General features: G+C 36.1%; 1 protein-coding gene across 1 annotated transcript in view; it reads right to left on the reverse strand.

The window, feature by feature from the left end:
- Positions 1-14,573, reverse strand: part of LOC131164646 (uncharacterized) — a 46,708-nt gene extending 32,135 nt beyond the window's left edge. Inside the window, exons 1-2 of the mRNA XM_058121996.1 lie at positions 13,782-14,573; positions 3,923-4,066 (exon numbers count right to left, since the gene is read on the reverse strand). Coding sequence (XP_057977979.1) covers positions 3,923-4,066; positions 13,782-14,372 — 735 coding nt within the window. The 5' untranslated portion in view covers positions 14,373-14,573. The remainder of the gene's footprint in view (positions 1-3,922; positions 4,067-13,781) is intronic.
- Between the last annotated feature and the right edge of the window lie 10,080 nt (positions 14,574-24,653).

Consider the following 24,653-nt stretch of genomic DNA (forward strand, 5'->3'; position numbering starts at 1 on the left):
AAATTAGGATTAACATGCATGAGAGCAGAAAAAATACTTTCAGAAGTGTCAGCACTCCAAATTGTGCCCCAAATGGCCCTTTACTAGGATTGCTCGCCTCATTCTGTGGAAGAATCAGGAATTGATATATGAACAACTGAAGGTAAAGCCAAATCCTGACACTTACCAGAAGATTGAGGACCCTCATTAGGAATAACACCATGTTGAACCAGTAAAGAGCCATAACAGTACAATCCTTCCCTTTCCTCATCTTCTCCTTGCAGCTTGGACTGATCTCGCCTTTGAAGAATCTCTTCCCTATGGGAACCCAGACCTTCATTACATCTTAACTGCTCAAATAAGACGCTCTCTTCCTAGAAATCGTAAGACTTGAAGGAACCATCCTCCACTTCGTCTTTTTATCTGGATAGAGGCTCAAACTGATTGGAAACCAGAATCTGCTTCCTTGACCCTTTCAGCTCTAATTGATCCTCCATAACCCCCACTATCACACTCTGAGGTTGTGCTAAACCCCAATTACTGTCTATAGAACTGTCACTTTCGCCAAATTCTTCCAATCCTCCACCACACCTTGCAAAACTCACAGGTTGCAGCTACCTGGCATCAGGAATAGCACTGCCTTGCTGCTATGAACTTACATCCGGTGAAGAAAACTCCTGTAAATTTTGGTTTTTACAAGCCCTTGAAGAGGTAGGCCAGGTATTTTTCCCTGCTCCATTTAGAATATAGCCCAATTTTTCTCGACCCAAAAGAGCAACAGCCCATCAGTTGTTTGAACAAGAACATAATGTCCTGGCTTGGGCAACCAAAGCTAGGCTCAGTACCCCCGCACATGTTCTCGGCCCAGCAAACTCCCTGCAAATGAATCCTACTCCCTCATTATCCTGGTTCAATTTTCTTTAATTTTCTCCTCCAATTAGGTGAAATGCAATTTTCTAAAAGCAGCTACGTAATTCAAATTCACCTTATTTGGAAAGCCTGACCACTTCCCTGATTTCCAGCAGGATTCGTTTTTCCATTATTACCATAATTGGAAATTACCATTCTCTATCTCCAGCCACTGGAAAACCTCCCCCCTCCTGCAATTTTCAGGCTCTAACCATGAGAAAACTGGCTGCTGCTAGTTGGATTTGTGGTATTTCGACACCTCCAGCCTTACGGGAACATTCTTTGGCACAATCTAAACACCTTGTAATTCTGCTACTATTGAAATCTAGTCATGAGCACTGCATGCAATTAAGCCTTTCACCCTGCCGAGGAACATTTTCCTACTCATTGCCTACTTCCCCATCAGTAACACAATGCCTCTGTGTTCTACCCTAGAATGGGAACTTTTCCCATGATAAAAGTCTTCCACAATTGGAAAAAAAAAAATGTGGTTAGGTGCCGGAAACTTGACCGCGGACTATCAGTTTTTGTAAAGAGAACAGAATGCAACTCTGATGACAGCCATTGTTATTCATCAAGAGTTAACAAATACCAACAGCAATTATTTTTCTCCTGTAATCCTTAATGATCTTCCCTTGTGCTAAAAAAAGAATTGCTTTTTGTTGACGATTATTGAGTCCTCCCCCATAATTATAACCTACAATCATGGAACCAATGACTGCAAATAGATATGGAGAAGAGAACAAACATCAGACCCTCTTTATATGTCACCCCTCAAATTCATACATGCTATCTTAGAAGTAATTTTATGTTTTAAAATTGCTTTTACTTCAAAGCTGCCACCTACAGCCCCATAGCAAACTTGAACTAGTTCTCACCAAGGACTAGCAACTCCCCCCCCCCCCTTTTCTCGATTGACTCTGCTTCTCTCTTACTCCACTGAGATACCTTGCAGTCTGGTGATCCTTCTCACAATCTGACTAGTTATGGGGACTAAGGGGCACAAACATAACTCTCGATATCAATTTCTATCTCGCTCCACTAATCTATCCCTCACACTGATGAATTCACAAACAGAACTTTGAACTCTCTATTTCTGTCACCCTCTCTGTTTATCTCCCTGTCTCTCTTTTCTCAATCAGACACTCCTTCTAAGTCTCATTTGCTGCTCTGTTCTAGTTCTTCTTCAAACAGTCTCCACCTCTTAGACAAGCACACATTTAAACTATTTTTTTTTTCCTTTCCCTCTGTACTTGTCAAAGAACAAATTGATATTTTTCAGTCTCATATATTTTCTGTGCAGCTCAATTGATGACAAATAATCATATCTGACATTCTGAGGCTAATTCAAAGGGACAGAGAAAGGATTTTATTTATAATTCACATGGCCATGAGAGGATTTTATTTATAATTTTCCTATTTTTATTAATACACGCGCGCACATATTGACAAACAAAGAACTGTACTAGATAGAGATTTGAAGCTAGTTCAAAGGGACAAAGAAAGGATTTTATTTATAATTCAAATGGATATTGAGAGGATTTTATTTATATTTTCCTGATTTTCCTATTTTTATTAACATGCACACACACCCCCATATTGATTTACAAAGAATTGTACCTGAGGAAGAGAGAAAGAATACAACAAAAGGCTGTCCCATGGCTACAAGGCTCCCCACTTTGCAAGAGCAGGGGGAGGGTCATCACAGCATACACAGCTTTAACCCTGCTTTTACGGAGAGGCTGTTTCCTTGGACTCAAACCCGTGACCAACCGGTCACAAGGGAGCAACCTTACCATTGATCCAAGGCAAAGAAAGAATACAACAAGAAGAAAAAAATTAAAACAAGGGAAAAAGTTCATGATTTGTTACAGAGTAGAAGGCCTTCGAAGCCTCTGTCTCCATAGCTGTGCTTTCTGTGTGGTAGCAGTTTGGAGAATGTTCCACATTTTTTTTCCACTGTTCAATTGCTTGGGATCTGTGGCCTTGTAGTATTTGGTGAAGTTTAGGTGCGCCTTAAGTCATTGGAGGAACTTTTGAGTATCTATTTTGTAGGTTTTGTGAAGCAGAAGGATGCTGGGAGGATCTGGAGGTTTGCTCTTTTGGCTGCATTGTGAAGGATTTGGTTAGAATGGAATGCTCGCATATTTCTTTCATAAAATGTCCCTATCTTTACTTAACAAGATTCGGTATTTGGCGTCTCATTGACCTTTAGTGCTAGCTGCTTCAATGGTTGTCATTCTGAGGATGTCAAGAAATTGGAAGGCATCATTGAGCTGATTGTATTTTATTTGGTTCTTATCGCTTTCGGTTTGAGGACTTCTGTCCTCTCCCGTATTTTATTCTCTTTGCTGTTCTAATAAAGTTCCTTTTCTGTATCTTTCAAAAAAGGGAGAACAAGTCCTCCCTATGCACAAGAAAACAGCTAGACCAAAAAACAAAAGATTATAAGACATCTCTAATGGAGCAAAACAATCCAATCCTGCTGCAAATCTTCCATAGATACATGCTGAAATATTTCGCTCATAGAACACCACAACGACACAAGAAACACCACTCCCGCTCAAAGCTAAGAGAAAGCCACTAAAAATTCTGCTAGTTCTCTCCATCCAAATACACTAATTTATAAACAAAACTGAGCACCAAAACAGAACCTTTTCTCTTCTCACCTTTCCCAAACCCCTTAAACAAAATAGTGTGGAAGGACTCCAAAGAAGAGAGGTAAATCCAATTCTCTCAAAAAATACCAAATAAATTACTCCAAAACAAATGTAAAAATATAGTAATAATAATTAAAAATAATAACATTTTATATACTCCCAAATAAAAATAAATAAATTTCCGAACACCTTAAAACCTTGAGGTTTACGTCTTGCTTTATTATGGGTTAAATGCCTCACCAACATTGTCGATCATGTTATAAGCAAACATGCTATCCAAATAAAGTATCATAAAGATGATTCAATTTGCAAATACTCGAAATATCAGTAACAAGATAACTGTACAACTGCTGCGCTGCAGGCGTATTGCATACCCCAAGGCGAAAAGCAGTCCCTTTGAGCCGACAATCTTCTGCCAATATTTTAGTAGCTTCTAGTGCCTCTTGCATACTAGCTCCAGAGGCAATCACTGCACAAACAATAGCACCGGCTGAGGCTCCAGCTAATGGTGTGGTTTCCTGTGTTGAAGAGACATTTTGGTTATAAAAACACTACATGTAACCAAAAATATGAATTTCTGGTTTCTAACTTCATAATGAAAAAAGTATAAATATGAATTTTTCGTTTCCAGTTTGACAATGAAAAAAGAAATAACACATTAACAAGAAAAAGAATAATTTTACCTCCCCCCCCCCCCCCCCCCCCCCGGGGTTTGGCTTGCGGAATCAGACCTGGAATGGTATCAAATTTCAGGAATGGAATCGCACTCCTGCATTTGTTTTGCAGAATCAAGCCCAGAATCATATTTTGGCCAGAATACAGGAATTGGAGGAATCATGATTCCAGTCCAAATGGGATGGAATCGATCTTCATTCCATGGAATCAACTCGCTGCATAATAAAAAAAATTTCTAAAAGAAAAATAAATACTAATGATACTAATTATTATTACCTTTAATAATAACTGCAATAACAATAATATTTATTATTATAAAAATAATAATAACAAAAAGGAACAATATTAATAATAAAAAAAGCAAAACAATTATGATTATTATTTTAAGGATAATAATTATTGTAAAAATAATAACTAATCATAATTGCAATAAAAATAATATTTATTATAGTAAAATAATAATAACAACAAGAAAAATATAAAAATATATATATGAAAAAACAATAATTATCATTCTAAGCATTATATTACTATAAAAATAATAAAAATAGCAATAACAACAATAGAAAAAAGGATAATAATTAGTATAAAAAACAAAAAATAATAATAACAGCAACAAAAAATAATAATATTAACATTAATAAAAATGACAATTATAAGATAAAAATAATAATCAAAATTAAATAATTATGTATTAGGAGCTTTTTAAAAAATGGTTTATTTTTCATCCCATTATAGAAGCTATTGAAAAATACAAAAAGTTGGAAAGAAATTGAAATTGGACTCCTACATTCAGTCCATATACATACCAAACAGAGTAATTACTTTCCAAAACCAATTCCATTCCTACCTTGATTCCAATCCTCCCTCGATTCCTTTCCTGCCTCCATTCCATTCCGCAAACCAAACAGGGGGTTGGGCCATAAGAAGGATTTTCTACAGATATTAACAGCTTGTTTTGCATCAAAGGTCAAATCATTCATCCACAGAATTTTCTGCAATTCCAGCTACCACTTAATATCTCATACATCCTTGCCAACAAAATATGTGACTTTACAACATATAATCATTTCACAATGAAAACCAATACAAGGACAAGATTTAATGCTCTCAAGTAGTCAACATCACTTAACATCATTCGTAAAGCATGAGAATAGAGCAGGCCCCAATCTTAATAAACAAATTAATGGGGCAGCAATTCTTCCCATATTATATAATTTGCTTGTCAGCCTCATCTACCACAATAAGATATAAATCCCAAGCATTGTAGTAACTTTTTTTCTAGCAATTACACGTTAATAGTCAAATGGTAAATACTATCACAAATTTTCACTCCATGTAATGGTTCTCAGGATATACTAGTGTGAAGTCTGCAGAAATTAAATTGGTACCAGGTGCAAAAATCAATCTGAAGCTACAATTGTGTTGAGCAAAAAGATGTTCATTAATCCAAAAATTATTACAGCATCAAGTTGAATGAAAAATTTGAGAAAGTGCTGTAGCATGGGAAGCAGCCAAGAGGATAAGTGGACAGATCACTTCGATCCAATTTGGAGACCAATTTCAAAGAATAGGATCAAGGGACCGATGGTTCCTAAACCCAAATATTTTTAGTTAAACAGTAGTTGTTGTGTGTTTAGTTTAACTACTTGGGGGTGGGTTTGTAATAGATGTGCCTTTCATGACTTATTTGTAATTTTTCTTTTATCTTTAGAGGTTAGCAATTCTCTTGCATCATCCTCCCGCTGTTTCTGCAACCCATGACCACTATGCCATAGCCATCGCCATCACACCAAACATGTTGTTGCTGCCATCAAAGCAATAGCCAGAGATCATTCCAGAAACCAGTGACTGTACCAATCACTGTTCATCATCTGCAGCACTGCAACTTTTCTCCAAAATTACAACCCTTGCCCCTCCATTTTGAACACTACTTTTTTGCATCCCTTTGTAACATCCATCACCATCAAAAACAGAAACCCTCCCCCCCCCCCCCCAAAAAAAAGTGAAAGGCCTTTCGCCAAAACTCAATTGCCATCCATCTCTCACACTCCAGCTGAAGTTCTTATCACTGCTACCCCTTCTAAATGCAAGCCTTGCCAGAGTTATCTTGACACCCCACTACTATCTTAGATTCCTTGACCCCAATCTACCTTTAGCCAGAAAAGGATCGCCAGAGGACCCTATCTAGAGACACACACACCCCACGAGCCAGCAACACACACTACTGACATCCAGCACCTTAAATTTTAATCTGCAGTTTGAAAATATGATTACAGAATCCAGACACGATATTTTGCATTCACGCGCAATATTTTGATCTGAATCATTAGAAATTAAACAGTCATTGTACATCAGCATTTTGGAGAGTCCATTGTCACTGTGAATGTCAAGAATCAGACTTCATTGCTGCATTTTGGAGATAGTTCTGGATGATACTCAATTTTAAAGGTGAATTGGTGACAGTTCATGAGATACAGAGAGTTATGTTGAATAGATTGGGAATTATTGGTGAAGTGAAAGAATCCTGGTGATATTTAGTTGTAGCATATATTTTTTATAAGAGAAAAGTTTATTAATAACCAAATCTAAGTATAAGAAGTCTGAGCACAAGGTCTCCACATGCAACAATGAACAAAGATCAAAAGACCAAAAAGATTACATAATAGCTGCCTTCAATCCCTCTGAAGATCAGACATAATCAAACCTCAAAACAAACCAAGAGAATGGACCCAAAAAGAAAATCAGAAGAACAATCTATCCCATTGGGAATGTAGGCTAGATGAGCATCCCCTAAAAATCCTCCCGTTCCTCTTGAACCTAAGATTCCAATTGTTCATAAAGGCCCATTCCACATAGCATGCCCTTTTCAGCTTGAACCAAAACCCTATAATTCACTAACAAGAGATCTCTCACATTGCGGGCCACTGCCAATGCTTCTCCGAGACACGAAATGAGAGCAGCATTCCAAAGGTGGGATGCACCTCCAATGGAGAAACAGGTGGACGTTTGTTTCATTGGATTCATCACACGTCAAGCAAATATCGGGATTCAGGGTGAGAAACATGTAGGGCATTCTTATTTGTAACATGTCATGCGTATTAAGTCTATTCAAATATATAGCCTAGATGAAGGTCTAAATCTTCAAGCAAACCTTAGCCTTCCAAATGATTTGGCTCCAAGGAAAAGGGTTGGGGAGGGGGGGAGGGGGGAGAGGGGGAGTGCTTTTTTAGGAAAAGTGTGAAGAAAGATTGAGAGAACATTATATTAGATTACCACTTTACCTAAAAGCTTAAGCTATTAGGTTGTGGCCAATAATGTATTCAAAAGCTTTAACACTCCCCCGTAAGTGCAGCCCAATTGCATGAGGAGAGATAAACGCACAATAAATAACACCCATTACAGGGAATACAATATTTTTTTTAAAACACCACACAATAAACTCAGGCAACGACACTAGAACCCAGGGTCTCTTGGTAACTAGCTTTGATACCATGTTGAATTACCAATATACCTAAAAGATTAAGCTATTTGGTTGTGAGCCAACAACATATTCAAGCTTTAATAGATCCCAAAGAATCAGCCTCCCAAACTCTCTCATTCTCCCCATTTAAAAGAACAAAAAGGTTCAATACAAAAAGCAATGTGGTAAGCTCTTCAACCTCTCTTTCGTTACGATGCTGAAGAAACTGGAAATCCCATGAAAGGTAACCCTTGTAGGAAGAAAAGAATTAGTTGATAGGTGCATTGAAAAGAGAAGAAGTTTGAAGAACTGAGCTACCTACAACTCCAAAGAAACCTCACCCACCCAAACATGCTCTCAAAAAATGAACTCTATTTCCATTACCACTATGAAAAAAGTAAAAGGAAAGAATTGGTATGCAACCTAGGATACAAACTTCCAAGGACAAGCATAAGAGATAATATCACTTCCTCTAGTCTCCCACCCATTTTGATGGAGCCTATATTTACTTCTCATCACCTCGTTGATATAGAAATTTACTTCCAAAGGAAACCTCTACAACCATTTATTAATTAGGGAAATGTTTTTGGAAGCCACATAACCAAGCCCAATTCCCCCTTCAGATTTAAGTTCTCTAACAACCTCCCAACTAACAAGATGGCTCTTGCTCTCCCCTAAACCTGACCAAAGGAAATCAAGGAAATGAAGCAAAGAGGGATGTTCAATAGTGCACATAATGCCCAAGAGACAAATACGCCCTCTCAATCACCAAGTCTCAAAAAACCAAGGAGTTTGGATAGCCCTCAAGAGGGAGGCCAAGATAAGAAAGTGGCTGCTTGAGGGAGACACAACCCATGCCAAAGTTTTGAAGCTTTCAAACTCCCTAGCACTCGAATTAATGGCAACTACTCCACTCAACCTTTTTGGACAGATTTAAATTTAATCCAAAGATATTCTCAAAAATTTGGAGCAACGTGAAAGAAAATTGAGTACTTTGAAATATTATCTCCTCCTACAAGGTTGAAGAAAAAGAAGATTGGAGATGAACCGACATTTTTCAAACTCGCGGTTTCTCATCATCAGCTTTGTACCTTGGTTTTTGATCCTTGTAAATTATACAAACATAGTTTTTGAAGAAGCTGTGAGGAAGTTGAATTTAGAGATTGAACCACATCCCAATCCATACAAGATTGATTGGGTGAACAATAACAAATTGAAGATAATTAATCGTTGCTTGCTTACCTTCTTGGTCCAATTAAGGAGATAGTCCAGTGGTGATATCCATCACTTCAAGATTTGTCATATCCTTATGGAGCGACCATTTCAACAGCTTGGAGTGCTTTTGTGGGGTACACAAATAGTGGACGCCATTTTGGTGGTCAATGAGGTGGTGGAGGATGTTCAAAGGAGGAAAAAATAGGGATTTCATATTCAAATTGAATTTTGAGAAGGCTTATGACAAAGTTGGAATTGTTTGGACAATATTTTTGCAAAGAAGGGTTTTGGTGAGCAGTGGGGCCAGTGGTTAAGGGGTTGTGACTTGTGAATGGGGAACCTAAGTCTTGGTTTAGGGCTTCTAAAGGGAGACTTAGACAAGGGGACCCGATCTCACCTTTTGTGTTTGTAATAGTAGCTGATATGTTGAGTAGAATGATGGATAGGGCTGTGGATTGGGGATTGGTGAAAGATTTGAAAGTGAGGAGAGAGGGTGTGGTGGTTTCCCATCTTTAATTTGTAGATGATACTATCTTCTTTCTTGAGGATCATAGGCCTTCTTTCAGATGTATTTTGGTATCCTCCATGTTTTTGAGAGGCTGTCGGGCTGAAAATAAATTTGGGGAAAACTGGTCTAGCTGATATTAATATGCCTCTTGAGCACGTTAGCAAGCGAGCTTCAGAGGTGAGGTGTGGTTATTTTGAGGGACTTTTGAGTTAATTAGGAGGGTCCCTTTAGGGGGCAATCCTAGATCCATGGATTTTTGGAATCCGGTGGTGGAAAGAGTGGCAAAGAGGTTGGATGATTGGAAGGGGCACTTTTTTCCCTTAGGATAAGAATTACCGTTACTTAAGCTTGTTTATCTGAAATTCCCATCTATTATTTGTCAATTTTTAAAATTCCAGTGGAGATTGTGAATATGATTGAGAAAATAATGAGAAATTTCTTATGGTCAGAGTAGGAGTTTTCGAGATCATTTAGTTAGGTGGCAGGAGGCTTGCAGGCCTAAAAAGGAGGGAGAGTTGGGTCTTTGACATTTGGTGTCTAAAAACATCACTCTCCTAGCTAAATGGTTATGTCGGTTTCCCTTAGAAAATCATTCCCTTTGGCATAAAGTAATTAAAAGTAAGCATTGATGGGATGTGAATGGGCGGGATATCAATGTTAGTTTGCACTGTTCTTCGGAGAGTCCATAGAAATCTATTTCTCAAATTTATCCCTTACTCACTCCTCATGTTAATTTTGTTGTGAGGAGGGATTCTCGAATCATTTTTGGAAAGATCCGTGGTTGGGGAATGATGTTCCATCCACATCTTTTCCTTGACTCTTTCGATAGAGCTCAAGGCAAGACAATATGATTCTGTTTTTTGTGGTTGATTCGGGTAGCTCTCTAATTTCTTGGAACTTTCATTTTAGAAGATCTCTAAATGGTAGAGAGACGATGGAACTTTCCTCCTTCTTGTCGTTATTGAATAATTGTCATCTTTCTTCAAAAAGGGATTATTCATCTTGGGCTTTGGATCATTATTGGTTTTATTCTTGTAAATCTTTTTACAAGTTTTTGATTCATTCCAACTCTTGTTTTCCTCTATTTTCATGTATTTGGAAGGCCAAAGCTCCCCCCCCAAACCAAGGATTAAGGCTTTCATTTGGTTGATTGTGCTAAATAGAATCAATACTAATAATATGCTGCAAATTAGGACACCTTTAAAAACCTTATCTCTAGATGTTTGTATGCTTTGTTATTTAAATTCTGAGTTGGCTCCTCATTTGTTCATACACTATGATTTTGCTTGGAGCATCTAGCTGATTTATTTGGCATGTTGGGAGAAGCTTGGGTTTGTGCAATGATGGTGGATAGAATGTTGGCAATCTCTTTTGAGGGCATCGAAAGGAAAAAGGATAGGCCTGCTATGTTGAAATGTGGAATATTTACAGTGCTGTGGGTTTATGGTTGAACCAAAATGCACTAATTTTTTCAGGGATAAAATTGATCAGTCAGTTGGTTTGGGAGATGATTCATTATTTGGCTTCTCTATGGTGCATTAACTCTGGTTGTTTTGAAGGAGCAAGCTTTTTGAAATTCAGTGAGAATGGAGAAATTTTTTCTTTTTTACTTCAAAGTATTTTTTTTGTGTTTTTAGTTTCTTTCCTTTTATGGATTTTTCCAGAATTTTGATGGGAGATTTCTTATTCCCCTATTTGTAAATTCTTCTATTTCTAATGAAATCTCTTCTTTTGCTACCAAAAAAAAAAAGGTTTACATCCTCTCCATTAACAAGGAAGTAGGAATCCATGCCATCTTGAGCACTTCCATTCACCAAATCGAAGTGCACCATTAATTCCTTTTTTGTGAGTTAAAAAATGAGATGATTCTTTCCATGGTGATGGATTGCTTGGTGCTTTCCTTCCCTCAAGTTCTTTTGGGAAGAGGGAATTAATGTATGGTGGGAAGTGAGCATAGTTGTTAAATATTTCAATTTCTTGATCCAATTCATATAATTTTTATCAATTCCACACAATGTTGATTTGGATCTTAATAGAAAATCAAAAAATAACCATATCTATCAATTCACTTTGTGAATCTAATGAATCAATCTGAATCTATCAATTCACACAGCCCGTCATATCCTAACAGACTTGACTGGTTTAAAACCCCAAAAACAACATTTATTTTTCTTTATTGCTTTTATTTTACACAATTACCTTCCATTCCTTATGTACCTCTGTTGAAAAAGGGGAGAAAATAGAACTTTAAGTCTTATTTTGCCATCACAAAACGATGCTTCACTCTCAAAGCATGGTGCTGTGCCATTAAGAAAAGGGCCAAAACAACAAGGTGTTTCTCATGTTTCATTGTGTAGTAAAGGTTCAAAAGTTGGTTTTTTTTTAGTAGTTTGTTCAATTATTATCAATTTTTTAAGTTAATTGTTTTTCCCTTGTTAAATTAGAGAAAGAATATGCTTCAAACATGATTTTTTTTTTTTAAATTGTTGATAAACACCAAAAAAAGTTTAGTTCTTTATTATTTTTTCTTGATTTCCTGCCTCAAACAACATAAAATTTTAATTAAATTTTCTTCACCCATTCCCCTACTTTTTATTTTTTATAGAAAGCATGCACATGGAATATGATTTTTCTTTGTCAAAGTTTAGATGTATTTCGCTATTTTGCTTGATGTTCGTATATTAATACATGCATGTCATCCGGAATTGATTTTTGAAATTTGTATGACTTAAGATTCAGTTCAACTCTAGATTCTCAAAATTGGAATTTTGATTCACTGTTCGGATCTCATTTTGACAACTATGGAAGCGGTTAATGAGATGGATCATTTTTTACCCAATTTGTAAATCAATTTCAAAGTATAGGGTCAAGGGTTGGTTTCTAAACCCAAATATATTTGGTCAATAAGATTTGTCTCTTGGAGGCTATCGGAAACTAAAGAAATGGTCAATATATTCAAGATAATTATATATTTACAAAATATCATCTCATCCTATTTCATCTAATTCGGGGTGTGATAGTTCCAAAGGAAGAATTCAATATGGACATTTCCAATGAGATTTCATTCTTGAACAAAAATTAGTAGTTTTTTACGTGTATTTAGTTTAATTAGTAGTAAGCTTAGGTGTATTTGGGGGTTTGCTTGTAGAAGATATGTCCTTAGGGGTTTACTTGTAATTTCTTGTATCTTTAAGTTTTTTTATAATCTTCTTAGACTTTAAGCTTTCTTGTAAATAGGGTGTGAAAGCCGTGTAAGAGGTAGTTTTAGTCAAAGTGAAAATTGATGTGAATGTGAAATTTGATATAAACGTGTTTTTCGCCACTGTATCTCCTTCTTCCTCCTTTCTTCTTTCTCCCTTCTTAGTCTTCTCCCCTTCTCCTCTTTCAATCTCTCATTATTTCCCTCTAGGCACTACCCTTACTGCTGGTCTGCATCACCCACCATTGTTTCTACTTTGGTCACTGAAATACTGAAATTGAAGATCTTCAGGCATCCCATAAAATTCAAGTTTCAGATCCACAAAATTATAGCATCAAAAGATAAAGAATACAAAGTTCAACTCCAAATTCAAACAATTTTAGTTTAAGGACAAGAAGAATTTTGTTTAGAAAATGCAGAGATTAGATCACAAATAAAATACTATGCTCCTCCCCTTCCCCCGCACCAAAGCATTTTCTTAGGTTTGAGCTACCCTACAGAATGTAGGTCCACACTCCTCTCCCCCCACCTCACCCAGACCAAAAAAATCCCCCCCCCCCCCCCTCTCCACGCCTGCCTTAAAAATAAATAAAATAGAAAAATATGATCTACAATGATCAACTCAAATAGAAACCTTTCAACAAAATTTAAACACATTAAAAGGCAAAAAAATTAAAATAAATAGAATAAATATCTTCCTTTTAACTTCCCAGCTCCCTCAGACAAAACCGCCAAAGCCATCTTTTCCAGATAAAAATAGTGTGAAGCCGAATATGTCAATGACATTCCAACAACTTCCTAAAGGATGATCTAGATGTGGATGATGTCCCAGCAGGAGAGTCGACGAATGGCACATTCTTTGAGTGTAACAGAAACTTTAATTTAAATTGCAGAAATTCAAAGCTCCACATGACTGGAGAAAAAACATCAAGAAACTTACAAAACAATAAGCATATAAGAATCCTAAGAGAAAAAATAAGAAACTAACAAAAAGACAAGGATGTAGAAGGACATAAACTCATAATACTAAGAATTAACAACTGAGATTATGTAGGAGCTATCATTTAGCATTTAGAAAGGACTTTCTTGCTTGTAAGAGCTTGAAGTATAATGAAGGCAATTTTTTTTTTCTCAGAAGAAGGAAAATTGCTCCCAAAAAGACAAAAAATCAACCTTGATGTAACCCTTCTCGATCAGAAACTGAGCCGCCCCGAGATGATAGGGAAAAAGAAGCCCGGCAGCAGAGAAGCTAAACCCGGGACTCGTCACCACCCTCCGGTCCCTCTCAGCCTCGACGTCCTCCACGCGCTGCTCCCAAACGACTTCAGGATCAACCGGGTCCTCCACAACGGCCCCAATCCGGTCTTTCCTCTCCCCAAAATTCCCTTCCCTCTTTGAAGTATTCTCTGTATCGTCGAACATCAATACCGTTTTGCCATTGAGGCTATTTCGCGATTTGATAAATCGGGCGGCAAGACCAAGGAAGAGCTCCCCTGTAGCCACCGCGAATGACTTCTTTTCAGGAGGCGGTTGTGGAGGCTGCTGCTGCAGGTTGGGCTCATGGGCGGAGGAGGATGTGCAGAAAGTTAGGGTTCGATTTCTTAAAGGAGAAAGGTGTCTGTGGTTGACATTAATGTTAAGGTTAGAGTAATGGTTTGGGTTTGGGGAAGAAGGGAGGAAGAGGGACGAGAGGGAAGCCATTAAGCGAGGACGAAGAGGAGGGGAAGGAGAGGAGGAAGCTCTGTTTGGTACTTTCAGTAGCATTTTTCAGTCATCGGGTGCCTGCGCTTTTTTTTTACTGTTTCTGTTTTATTTTTTTATTTGACTTCTTGTTTCCCCCTGGGGCTGTTCTTGGTAGCCTTTGAATGATCTCTTCAATGTTTAAATCAATGAATAGAACTCAAGAATTGCGGAAAGGGGGAAAACTTTTTTTGTTGAGAGATAAATAGAGAGCTATGAGTTTGGTTGTTTTAAGGAAAGAGTTATGTTTGTTCTTATGGCTTGGTCCTTCCCCACATGGCTCATTTTTCCATGGGAAGAAGTTATTGTCATTTGCATGTGGGTGTTCAATCCTTAACATGGGTGGTTATTCACAAGTTAATAAACTGCTAGTGTGCATTTATTTTGTGTGTGTGGATTCATGCACATGGTCATAACTGTTGGAAAAATGAATATGAAAAATAGGATGCATAAAAAAAAATATGAGGAAACTTATCGGTTGAGGCAGGTCAAGTTAAGAAGATAGTATAAGAAATTATGATTAAAGTAGCAACTTTGTATATAGGGACTCTTACAGGCAAAAGTATGGAAGTTGTGGGATTTATGTTCAGAATAAAAATTAACTTAATTTGCCTTAAAAATACAAAATGGATAGGGAAGAAGAAAGTTAAAGAAATTAAAGAATCGGAATTTTAAAATTGGTACACTAGAAAAGAGAAATATAAAAATGGGCTAGAAATTATTATACAGAAATTCCTAAAAGATAATGTAGTAGATGTCAAAAAAATAAAAGATAGAATCATTAAAATCATGATTGCTCTAAGCCCCAAGATAGTGAATGTCATTAGTGCATATGCTCCATAAATAAGCTCAATAGAAAATCTTAAACACAATTTTGGGAGGATTTGGATTGTATTTTACAAGAGATACCAATGTTTAAAAAGATATTCATAGGAGCATATTTAAATAAACACTTTGGAAAAGATAACATAGGTTATGAGATGATACATGGAGGCCATGGATATGGTGATAAAAATGTGGCTAGTGCACAATTTTAGATTTTGCCACTACTTACAATTTGGTTATATTAAATACATACTTCATAAAAAGAGAATAACACTTAATAACTTTCAAGAATGGCATAATAAAAGTCAAATAGATTTCTTCTTAAATGCAGGGGTTCGCCGACGAACTCTCGTATACGGTTTGTAGACAAGTTTCAATGCCTTGTCGACGAAGAGATACCGAGAGGGGTGCATGCAGACCTTTTGGTTCGTCGACGAACTTCCTTCTTCAACTCGTTGACGAGTCCACGTGTCTCGTTGACAAAGCCACATGACAGCAGTCTATATATATATATATATACGCAAAATCAGATTTTGGGCGAAAATTCAGCTGACTCTCTCTCTCTCTCTCTCTCACTAGATTTTCAATTTCTCTCACTTCTCTCTAAGATTCTGACTCCGTTTCTCCCCGGTTCGACGATCAGAAGCTACCACAATGATCCTGGGGAGATTCTCTACAACTTAGTCGTAGCAGAATTTCGATTTGAGAAATTTGGAAACCATCCCAAAATCAGGGTAAGTAGGTTATTTAAGGATTATTTGGCTTGTAAGTTTTTCTGAACCCAATTTTGCTTTTAGATGTTGTTGTACTAGTATTAGGGATGATTAAATTTGGGTGTTGTGAATTCAGAATTTTGGGGCTTATACTACAGGCAGGTTAGAGAACCTAGTGGGTGTTCTCAAGAATTCAGGTAAATGATAAATAGTTTATAAATTCAGGAAATGTGAGTATGAAAATTATTCTAAAAATTCAGTTGATTAACAGGGAAATATGTCTATGTATAATTTCAAGATTGTGAAATTATGAACGCCATGGGCGTAAGTTAGAAATCAGTAAACTAGCCTAGTTTGTCAGGTAAGGGAAATATGCTATACTAGGAATTTTAAAAATTTTATCAGTAATATATATGTGTTTTAGGGTAAATTCTACAGAGTTTAAATTATCTTCATTATTAGAAAATACATATTTCAATATAGGGATTTTTATTTATTTAGTTGTGTGGCATGAGTTAATATCTGAACAGTTCAGAATTTATACAGTCTTTTAGAATATCCTGATATACAATATTTTTGCACAGAAATATGTTTTACCAGATTTTACAGAATTATGAATTACAGTGTATACACAGATAGATATTTTACAGTATTTTCAGAATACCATGATTTCCAAAATTTTAAAATCATAACACTCAAATATTACAGTTTATTCAGTTCAGATATTACATATTAGATATTACAGTTATTTCAGTTCAGATATTACAGTATTTTCATATCAGTTATACAATGTTATGGTTATTTTGGAATCATGATGAAAAAGTAAGATAATTATATATATTAGTATTATATAGTATCAGACTCTGATGAATTATTTTAGTCAGATTCAGTCAGTAGAGCACAAAACTGTTGCTATTTTATATCAGAGTGCAACCACATATCTCAGATAGTGTGTGAATTTCCGTCAACCATGCCTTGGAGGGATTGCAAGCTCCCCAAAAATCTAGGTTGAGGTGGCCAGTTTGACCAGGGAGAGGTTAGTTATCAAGCCTTTGGAAGGATTGTAGTATGGTCGGTCTGATGATTATAGAGTTTTAGTTGACTTATCCTAGTGGGCCAACCAGAGTTAAGTCTCGCCTACGGGCCGCATAACCCTGTCTTGAGTGGTTAAATCATGACATACAGTTTTTCAGGATAGTTTTCACAGTTTTATATATATATATATATATATATATGTATACAGATTTGCAGAATAACAACAAATATATTATAGTACTAGAAGTATGATTAAATTGAAAGCTCAGATATTACAGATGTATTTTAAGCCACATAGGTGGGACTTACACAGTATTATATTTTACATGATATCTCAATTTCAATTATTTATCAGTAAATTATTTATGTAAACTCAGCTACCACACGCTGGTAATAATATATTTCTTTTTACTGAGAGTTGTTTCATCCCAGTAAATTAACATTTTTCAGATAATTCAGCTAGACGAGCAAATCAAGCTCGAAGATAGAGAGGTCGGTTACACTGCCCTATTTGTAGGGTAAGTGTTTTCAAGAAGAAGCATTTTTGGGTAGATTTCAGGAGTCTTGGAAGTTGTTGATGAAGGTTGTTTATCTATATATATTTTGGGGAAAAATACAAAATTCTAGTATTGTAATAATGGTTGTATAGTTTTATGTTTTCCGCTACATAGATTTTTTTTTTCAATAGTCATTACAGGGGTATCAGAGTAAGATGAGTATCAGTCTATATATATTTTTTATTTGAAAAAAAAATGATATGAATTTTTGTGTCGTTACAAATGATCACATGAAAGAAACCACCAATCGAACCGTAAAATAATTTCAGATAGAAGAATTTGTGAAGAAGAAGAAAGCACTAGCAATTATGTACTTTTCTATCTCTACCTTAAGATATGTGCATGTGTAAAAAAAAAATGTATATAAATAAAAACAAGTACAAACAATCAAAAAAAATGGTTAACAGTAGCCACAAAAACAATCCCACAAACATTAATCATGACCATTTGAATAATTTTTTTAAATAACCATTAAATGAGAGAGGCAAAAAAAAGGCTTTTGAAGTAATTTTACACAAAATACCAACAATCCCCCTCTATTAAAAATAACTAAAGAATATATGATTAACCAACTACATTATAATGTATTGTATCTAGTGTCTTTTGGGTTATAAACCAAACCCAAGAAGATAAGTTGTGACCATGAGAATATGGTGAGACATTAAGTCTCTATGAACCATAATTTTTATCGTAAATCAAACAAGCTTATCATTTGCATTCAATATTAAGATCAATTGTTCAATGCGGGTTGACGCAAATAGGTTATGCATCTTGCCTTGTTTTCATAAGTACTCTATCAATCTTGCCTAAGATTACATAGAAGTGACCCACACCATACCTATATAGGTGAAATCATCAAGTATGCTCCATAATTAAGCACACCCCTCATAAGGGCTATGGAATTCATTAAGAGTAAGAGTTTAACCTTACGCATTGCAGTCTTACACTATTCTCATCATAGAAATGAATATTTATAGATTCAATAATAGTGTATACTAAGTCAACTGGTGACTTGTTATTACCTATGTAAACCTACTTTATGGTATTTCCAATCACGTAGGTTAGGTTATCATCACCTTTGACCTTCAGTTATAGGCATGAGTCCTATTCCTTTTATTGAGTCATACAGTAACGAACCAAAAATTCATACCATTTTTTTTTATAAAATATACTGCAAAATAAAATACTCTGATACCCCTATATTATTTTCTATAACATCTCAGACCCCAAGAGGGCACTGAGGAAAATCTTGTTCAAAAAATAATATACCTATGCAGCGGAAAAGATAAAATCATCCATCCATGTTTACAATACCAGAATCCAGTATTTTCCCCCAAAACATACATACATAATTACACATCATTCCAGCATCTTCTACCAAAAAACTCCTGAATGCTACTCAAAAATACAACCCCTGATAACACTTACCCTATAGATAGTGTAGTGTAGATGACATCTCTACCTGCGAGCCTGATCTGCTCGTCTAACTGGATCACTTGAAAAATGTTAAATCATTGGGATGAGACAACACTTAGTAAGACGAAATATGCTATTATCAATGTGTGCCAATTGAGTTTACATAAATAATATACTAATAATTTATTGAAACTGAGTTAGCTGGTAAAACAAAATACAGTACAACTCATACCTATATAGTTTAAAATACAATCGTAATATCTGAGTTTTCTATTTGTTCATACTTCTAGTATTATAATATATTTGCTGTTAATTTGTAAATCATTATACATATCAATAACTGTGATAATTACCCTAGAAAACCGTAAGTCATGATTTAACCTCTCATGACAGGGATGTACAACCTGTAGGCAGGACTTAATACTGGTTGGCCTACCAGGTAAGTCAGCTAAAACTTTACCAATCATCATACCGGCCAATTGCAATCCCTTCAAGGCAAGGTACTGATATCTACCTCGTCAAACCAGCCTCCTCAACCCAAACTTCTGGGGAGCCTGCAATCCCTCCATAGGCACGGTTGACAGAAATCCACACACTATCTGAGATACGTGGTTGCACTCTGATCTAAAATAGCTACAGTACCATGCTCTGCTGATAACTGATCTAATTCATCAGGGTCTGATACAGTATAATACTATTATATATATTATCTTGTTGTTTTACCATGACTCTGATATATCTGAAATAACCATAACAATGTAATAACTGATCTGAATATGTTGTATAATTTGAATAATTGAATAATTGAATACTGAATAACTGATTGTTATGGTTCTATAATCTGAATATCATGGTATATCTAAAAGTACTATAATATATCTATCTGAATGTAAACTGTAAAAATATTTGTTTGTACATATATATACATACATATATATATATATATATATATATATATATCTATCTGAATGTAAACTGTAAAAATATTTGTTTGTACATATATATACATACATACATATATATATATATATATATGTATGTATTCTATAAAACATGATATCTGTAAACTAAATAAATTTCATGCTGAATCTGATAATTACTCATGCCACACAATTAAATAAATATTAAATACATTTACTTAAATCTGGAGTTTCCTAATAATAAAAGTAATTTATATCCTGTAAAATTTTTCCCTGTAACACACATATTTTCTTATAACATTTCCAAAATTACTAGCATAGCATATTTCTCTTACCTGACAAAATAGGCTCTTTTACTAATTCTAACTCATGCCCACAGCGTTCATAATTTCATAGTCCTGAAATTATACACACACACACACACACACACACACATATATATATATATATATATATATATTTTCCTGTCAAATAACTGAATTCTCAGAATAATTTCCAAACCTACATTACCTAAATTATAAACTTTCATCATCTTACCTGGATTCCTGGGAACACCCATTAAGTTCCCTAACCTACCTGTAGTAAAAGCCCCAAAACCCTGAATTCACAACACCCACATAAATCCCAAACACCAGTATAACAACATCTACTACTAAATCTAGGTTCAGAAAAACTTACAAACCAAATAACCTTTAAATAATCTACTTACCCTAATTTTTGGATGGTGCCCAAACTTCTCAAATTGAAATTTTGCTCCGGCTAAGTTGTAGAGAATCTCCCTAGGATCAACGTGGTAGCTTTTGATTGTCAAACCGGGGAGAAACATGACCAAACTTGTAGAGAGAAGTTAGAGCAGCCAAAATTTTAGAGAGAGAAATAGTGAAATAAAAGTTTTCTCACCAAAATCTGATTTTTTGGGTATTTATAAACGACTTGACACGTGGCTTCGTCGACGAGACACATGGCTTTGTTGATGAAGTGAAAGAGGGAGTTCGTCGACAAAGGTAAGGATTTCGTCGATGAACCAATGGGTCCGAAACACCCCCTCTCGATATCTTTTCGTTGACGAACACTGAACTTTGTCCACGAATCCTTCAGGGAGTTCATCGACGAAACCAGAGCATTCGTTGACAAACCCTGATTTGCCCCTTTAAATTTCTCCTTCTTATCTATTCTTTAATTATTATAATTTTTGGGTCTTCACACTCTCCCCTTCTTATAAAATTTCGTCCTCGAAATTTGTTATCCGTACTATACACCATCCTCTAAGAAAAATTAGTTACTTATTTTATTACTTACCCTCACTTATGGCGGAGGAATACCGTAGTTACATTCATGGTTCTTGGAGATTACAAATATATATATATATATATATATATATAATAAAACTCTCCCAAAACCAAAAACATTATCTATCCTATAATCTAACATACAATTCATACCTTAACTATTCCGCAGTGAATTTAACATTACTGATTCTATCTAATTTATTATTCCTAACTACTGTCGATCCCACCAAACAGGTGCGGGTATTTTTATCGTATTTCCTCCTCCAACTGCCACGAGACCTATTCTCTTGCATGATTACTCCATAGGACTTTTACTAATGGAATTCTTTTAGTACGCAATTAATGTTCCTTTCTGTCTAGAATTTGCACTAGTGTCTCCTCATATGCTAGTGTATCTCTGAGCTCTATCTCCTTGTAGCTAATCAAGAGGGAGGGATCTAGAACATATTTCCTTAACATAGAAACATGAAAAACGTCGTGTATTTTGGATAGAACTGGTGGCAAAGCTAGTTTGTAAGCGACTGGACCCACTCTCTCAAGTATCTCGAATGGTCCAATAAACTTAGGGATCAGCTTACCCTTCCTCCCAAATCTCATTGCCCCTCTCAATGGTACTACTTTCAAAAATACCTGATCTTCCACATCAAACTCCAATTCCCGGCGGCGAGTATCCGCGTAGCTTTTCTACCGACTCTTAGCTGCACTAATTCTATCTTTAATTAGTTGGACTTTATCGTACGCCTGCTGCACCAATTATGATCCTAGAACTCGCCTCTCACCCATTTCATCCCAGTATAATGGAGAACGACACCTCCTACCATACAACACCTCGTAAGGTGCCATACCGACTGGCCTGATAGCTGTTATTATACGCGAACTCAACCATCAGCATATATTGGGTCCAGTTACCCTTGAAATCCAACACGCATGCTCACAGCATATCCTTAAGTATCTGGATCGTCCTCTCTGTCTACCTATCAATCTAAGGATGAAATGTTGTGTTGAATGATAATTGAGACCCTAATGCCTCTTGTAAGCTTCTCCAAAATCGTAATGTGAAACGTGAGTCACGCTCTGAGACTATAGATACTAGCACTCCATGGGGTTGAACTATCTCCTGAATGTAGATCTCTACTAGTCTGTTCATATGATAGCTAACTTTAATAGGTAGGAAGTGGGCAGTCTTCGTCAGCCGTTTAACAATCACGTAGATAGTGTTAGCTTTGGTGCAATCCCAAGAGAGGGTGAATTGGAGATTAAAAAATTTGTTCCCTAGGTTCAGCTAATCCAGCAACAGTATTACGCAACCCAGGGGCAATCTAAATGTATATGAAATTGCACATATGATATATTAAACAATTTTTAGAACATGCACAACAACTTCAGTATTTCTCAACCAAAAAGTAATTCTGTGCCAATCAAATATGCAGTATATTCAGTAATAAATTTAAATCAAACACAAAGTAGAATATAATGTAGGAAATGTAAACTAGACACCGAATATTATATCGAGGTTCAGCCAATCCTGCCTACATCCCCGCCTTGGCACACCCGCACAAGGATTACACTATAAGCTCACTTAACGGGTGGAGTGGCACCTAATAGAACCATGTTAATTAGCATAAGGCTAACCTCAACCTTTACAAATTCTCTTTGCGAGGCGGAGAAGGCTCTAACAATCCTTACAGGCTGGATTATCGCCCCCTCATGCCACGCCTAGAGTGCAACCGAATTACAATGCACACTATGTATAATATAATGTTTTTCCGATAAACAGATATGTACCAATACAAATCAATCAAATGCACATCAACTATATAGGTAAATGTAAGCTCAGTGATGTGTATTTTTGTGCAAGCCACACTCTGTAGCGTCCCTCAATTAAATATAACATAATAATAAAAGTGGTCAAACCGAACTCGTGGGTAGCGGGGACACCTATCAAACACAGCGAAAATCTACGCAGTAGTAAACATAAAATCCAAACATTCATCCATAAAGCATAATACTAGAAACATAATACCAGAGTTTACTACATCTCCCAATACTGTACATATATACAACCCTCAAAACATCAAAATGACACTAGGACCATATAACAAAAATCTACTAATCCTAGTACAAAGCTTACCTTTCTAGTAGGGAAGCTCCACTTACTCAATGGCGGCCTTGACCCGCCGGTTTCTTTGGGTTTCCTGAAAATCATTTAATATTGGGGGTGAGACACTTCTCAGTAAGGGAAAATAAACTAAATACAACTGTGTGGCAACATGAACATTTAATGCAATCATACATATACAGTACAATTCATATTTCCGTACACATTCATCGTCGTAAAATAAATCATCATAAACTTTCATATATACTAGTAAATCATATCATAAGTAATGCATCTGTTATACTGATAATACTGAAAATCTACCTAGGATGAATAGCTAGCAATGTCATGTATTACCCCCCATGACAAGTTGTGCAGCCCGAAGGCGGGACCCGATAATGGCTAGCCAACCACTGCCGAATCAAATATGTCTGTAAGTACGATGGGCCCGCCACACCCTGGTCCGGACTGCCAGGTGGACGTCCACACTCTACTGAAAGTCACATCGACTATCCATCTCTCATCCCCTCGTGGGATGGTTAGCACTAATCTAACGTAGATATCTGATCTACAATATAGCTATGGTACCGAGCCTTGAACTGAACTAAACTAACATCTTGGTTGTAATAACATATAATACAGGAACATACATAACATCATCACGACCTCGTGCCGAACACATAGATACGGCCTCGCACCGAAATCATAAATACGGCCTTGTGACGATAGCATAAATACATGGCCTCGCTCCAAAATCGTAAATACGACCTCGTGCCGATAATATAAATACATGGCCTCGTGCCAACATCTTAAATACGGCCTCGTGCCAATAATATAAATATGGCCTCATGCCTGATATGTTTCAGGTATTTACATTCTAAAAATAACTCATTTATCATATATTCATCAAACTCAGTATAGCATAACTCGTCTTTCATAATACCTGAAAATATGCTTTGATCGTAAAATCCTTCATATCATGATTCACTTTACATAAAATTAATGTTCATGCCACACATATGCTGTTTAAAGTCATGCTTCATATTCTAAAATCATCATTTCTGGCATCTCATACATACATATACATTTTCATCATAATAGCAGTATTTTCCAAACATACATTTCATATGTAATATACAAAGATAGCATAAGCTTTTCTGAAAATAAATGTGCTCATGATTAATAATAACATGCATGGAAAATAACTGTTTTAGTTTATTCCCTTACCTGGCTACTAAGAAAGCCCCCAAAATATCCTAGGCTAACCCCCGTATGACTTCCTGATCAACACCCTGAAACTTAAAACCCCTAGTACTAAACATCAGTATTTTCATGCGTACATCAAGTTCTATAACTACCATAAAGTTTAATTTGACTTAAAAAACCTTACCTCAACCTAGGGATGAACTTCACCAGGAGCGTCGTGGTAGCCTCAGATCTCCGATTCGGCGT

This window comes from Malania oleifera, chromosome 9 (genome assembly GCF_029873635.1).
Source record: "Malania oleifera isolate guangnan ecotype guangnan chromosome 9, ASM2987363v1, whole genome shotgun sequence".
NCBI classification, from domain to species: domain Eukaryota; kingdom Viridiplantae; phylum Streptophyta; class Magnoliopsida; order Santalales; family Ximeniaceae; genus Malania; species Malania oleifera.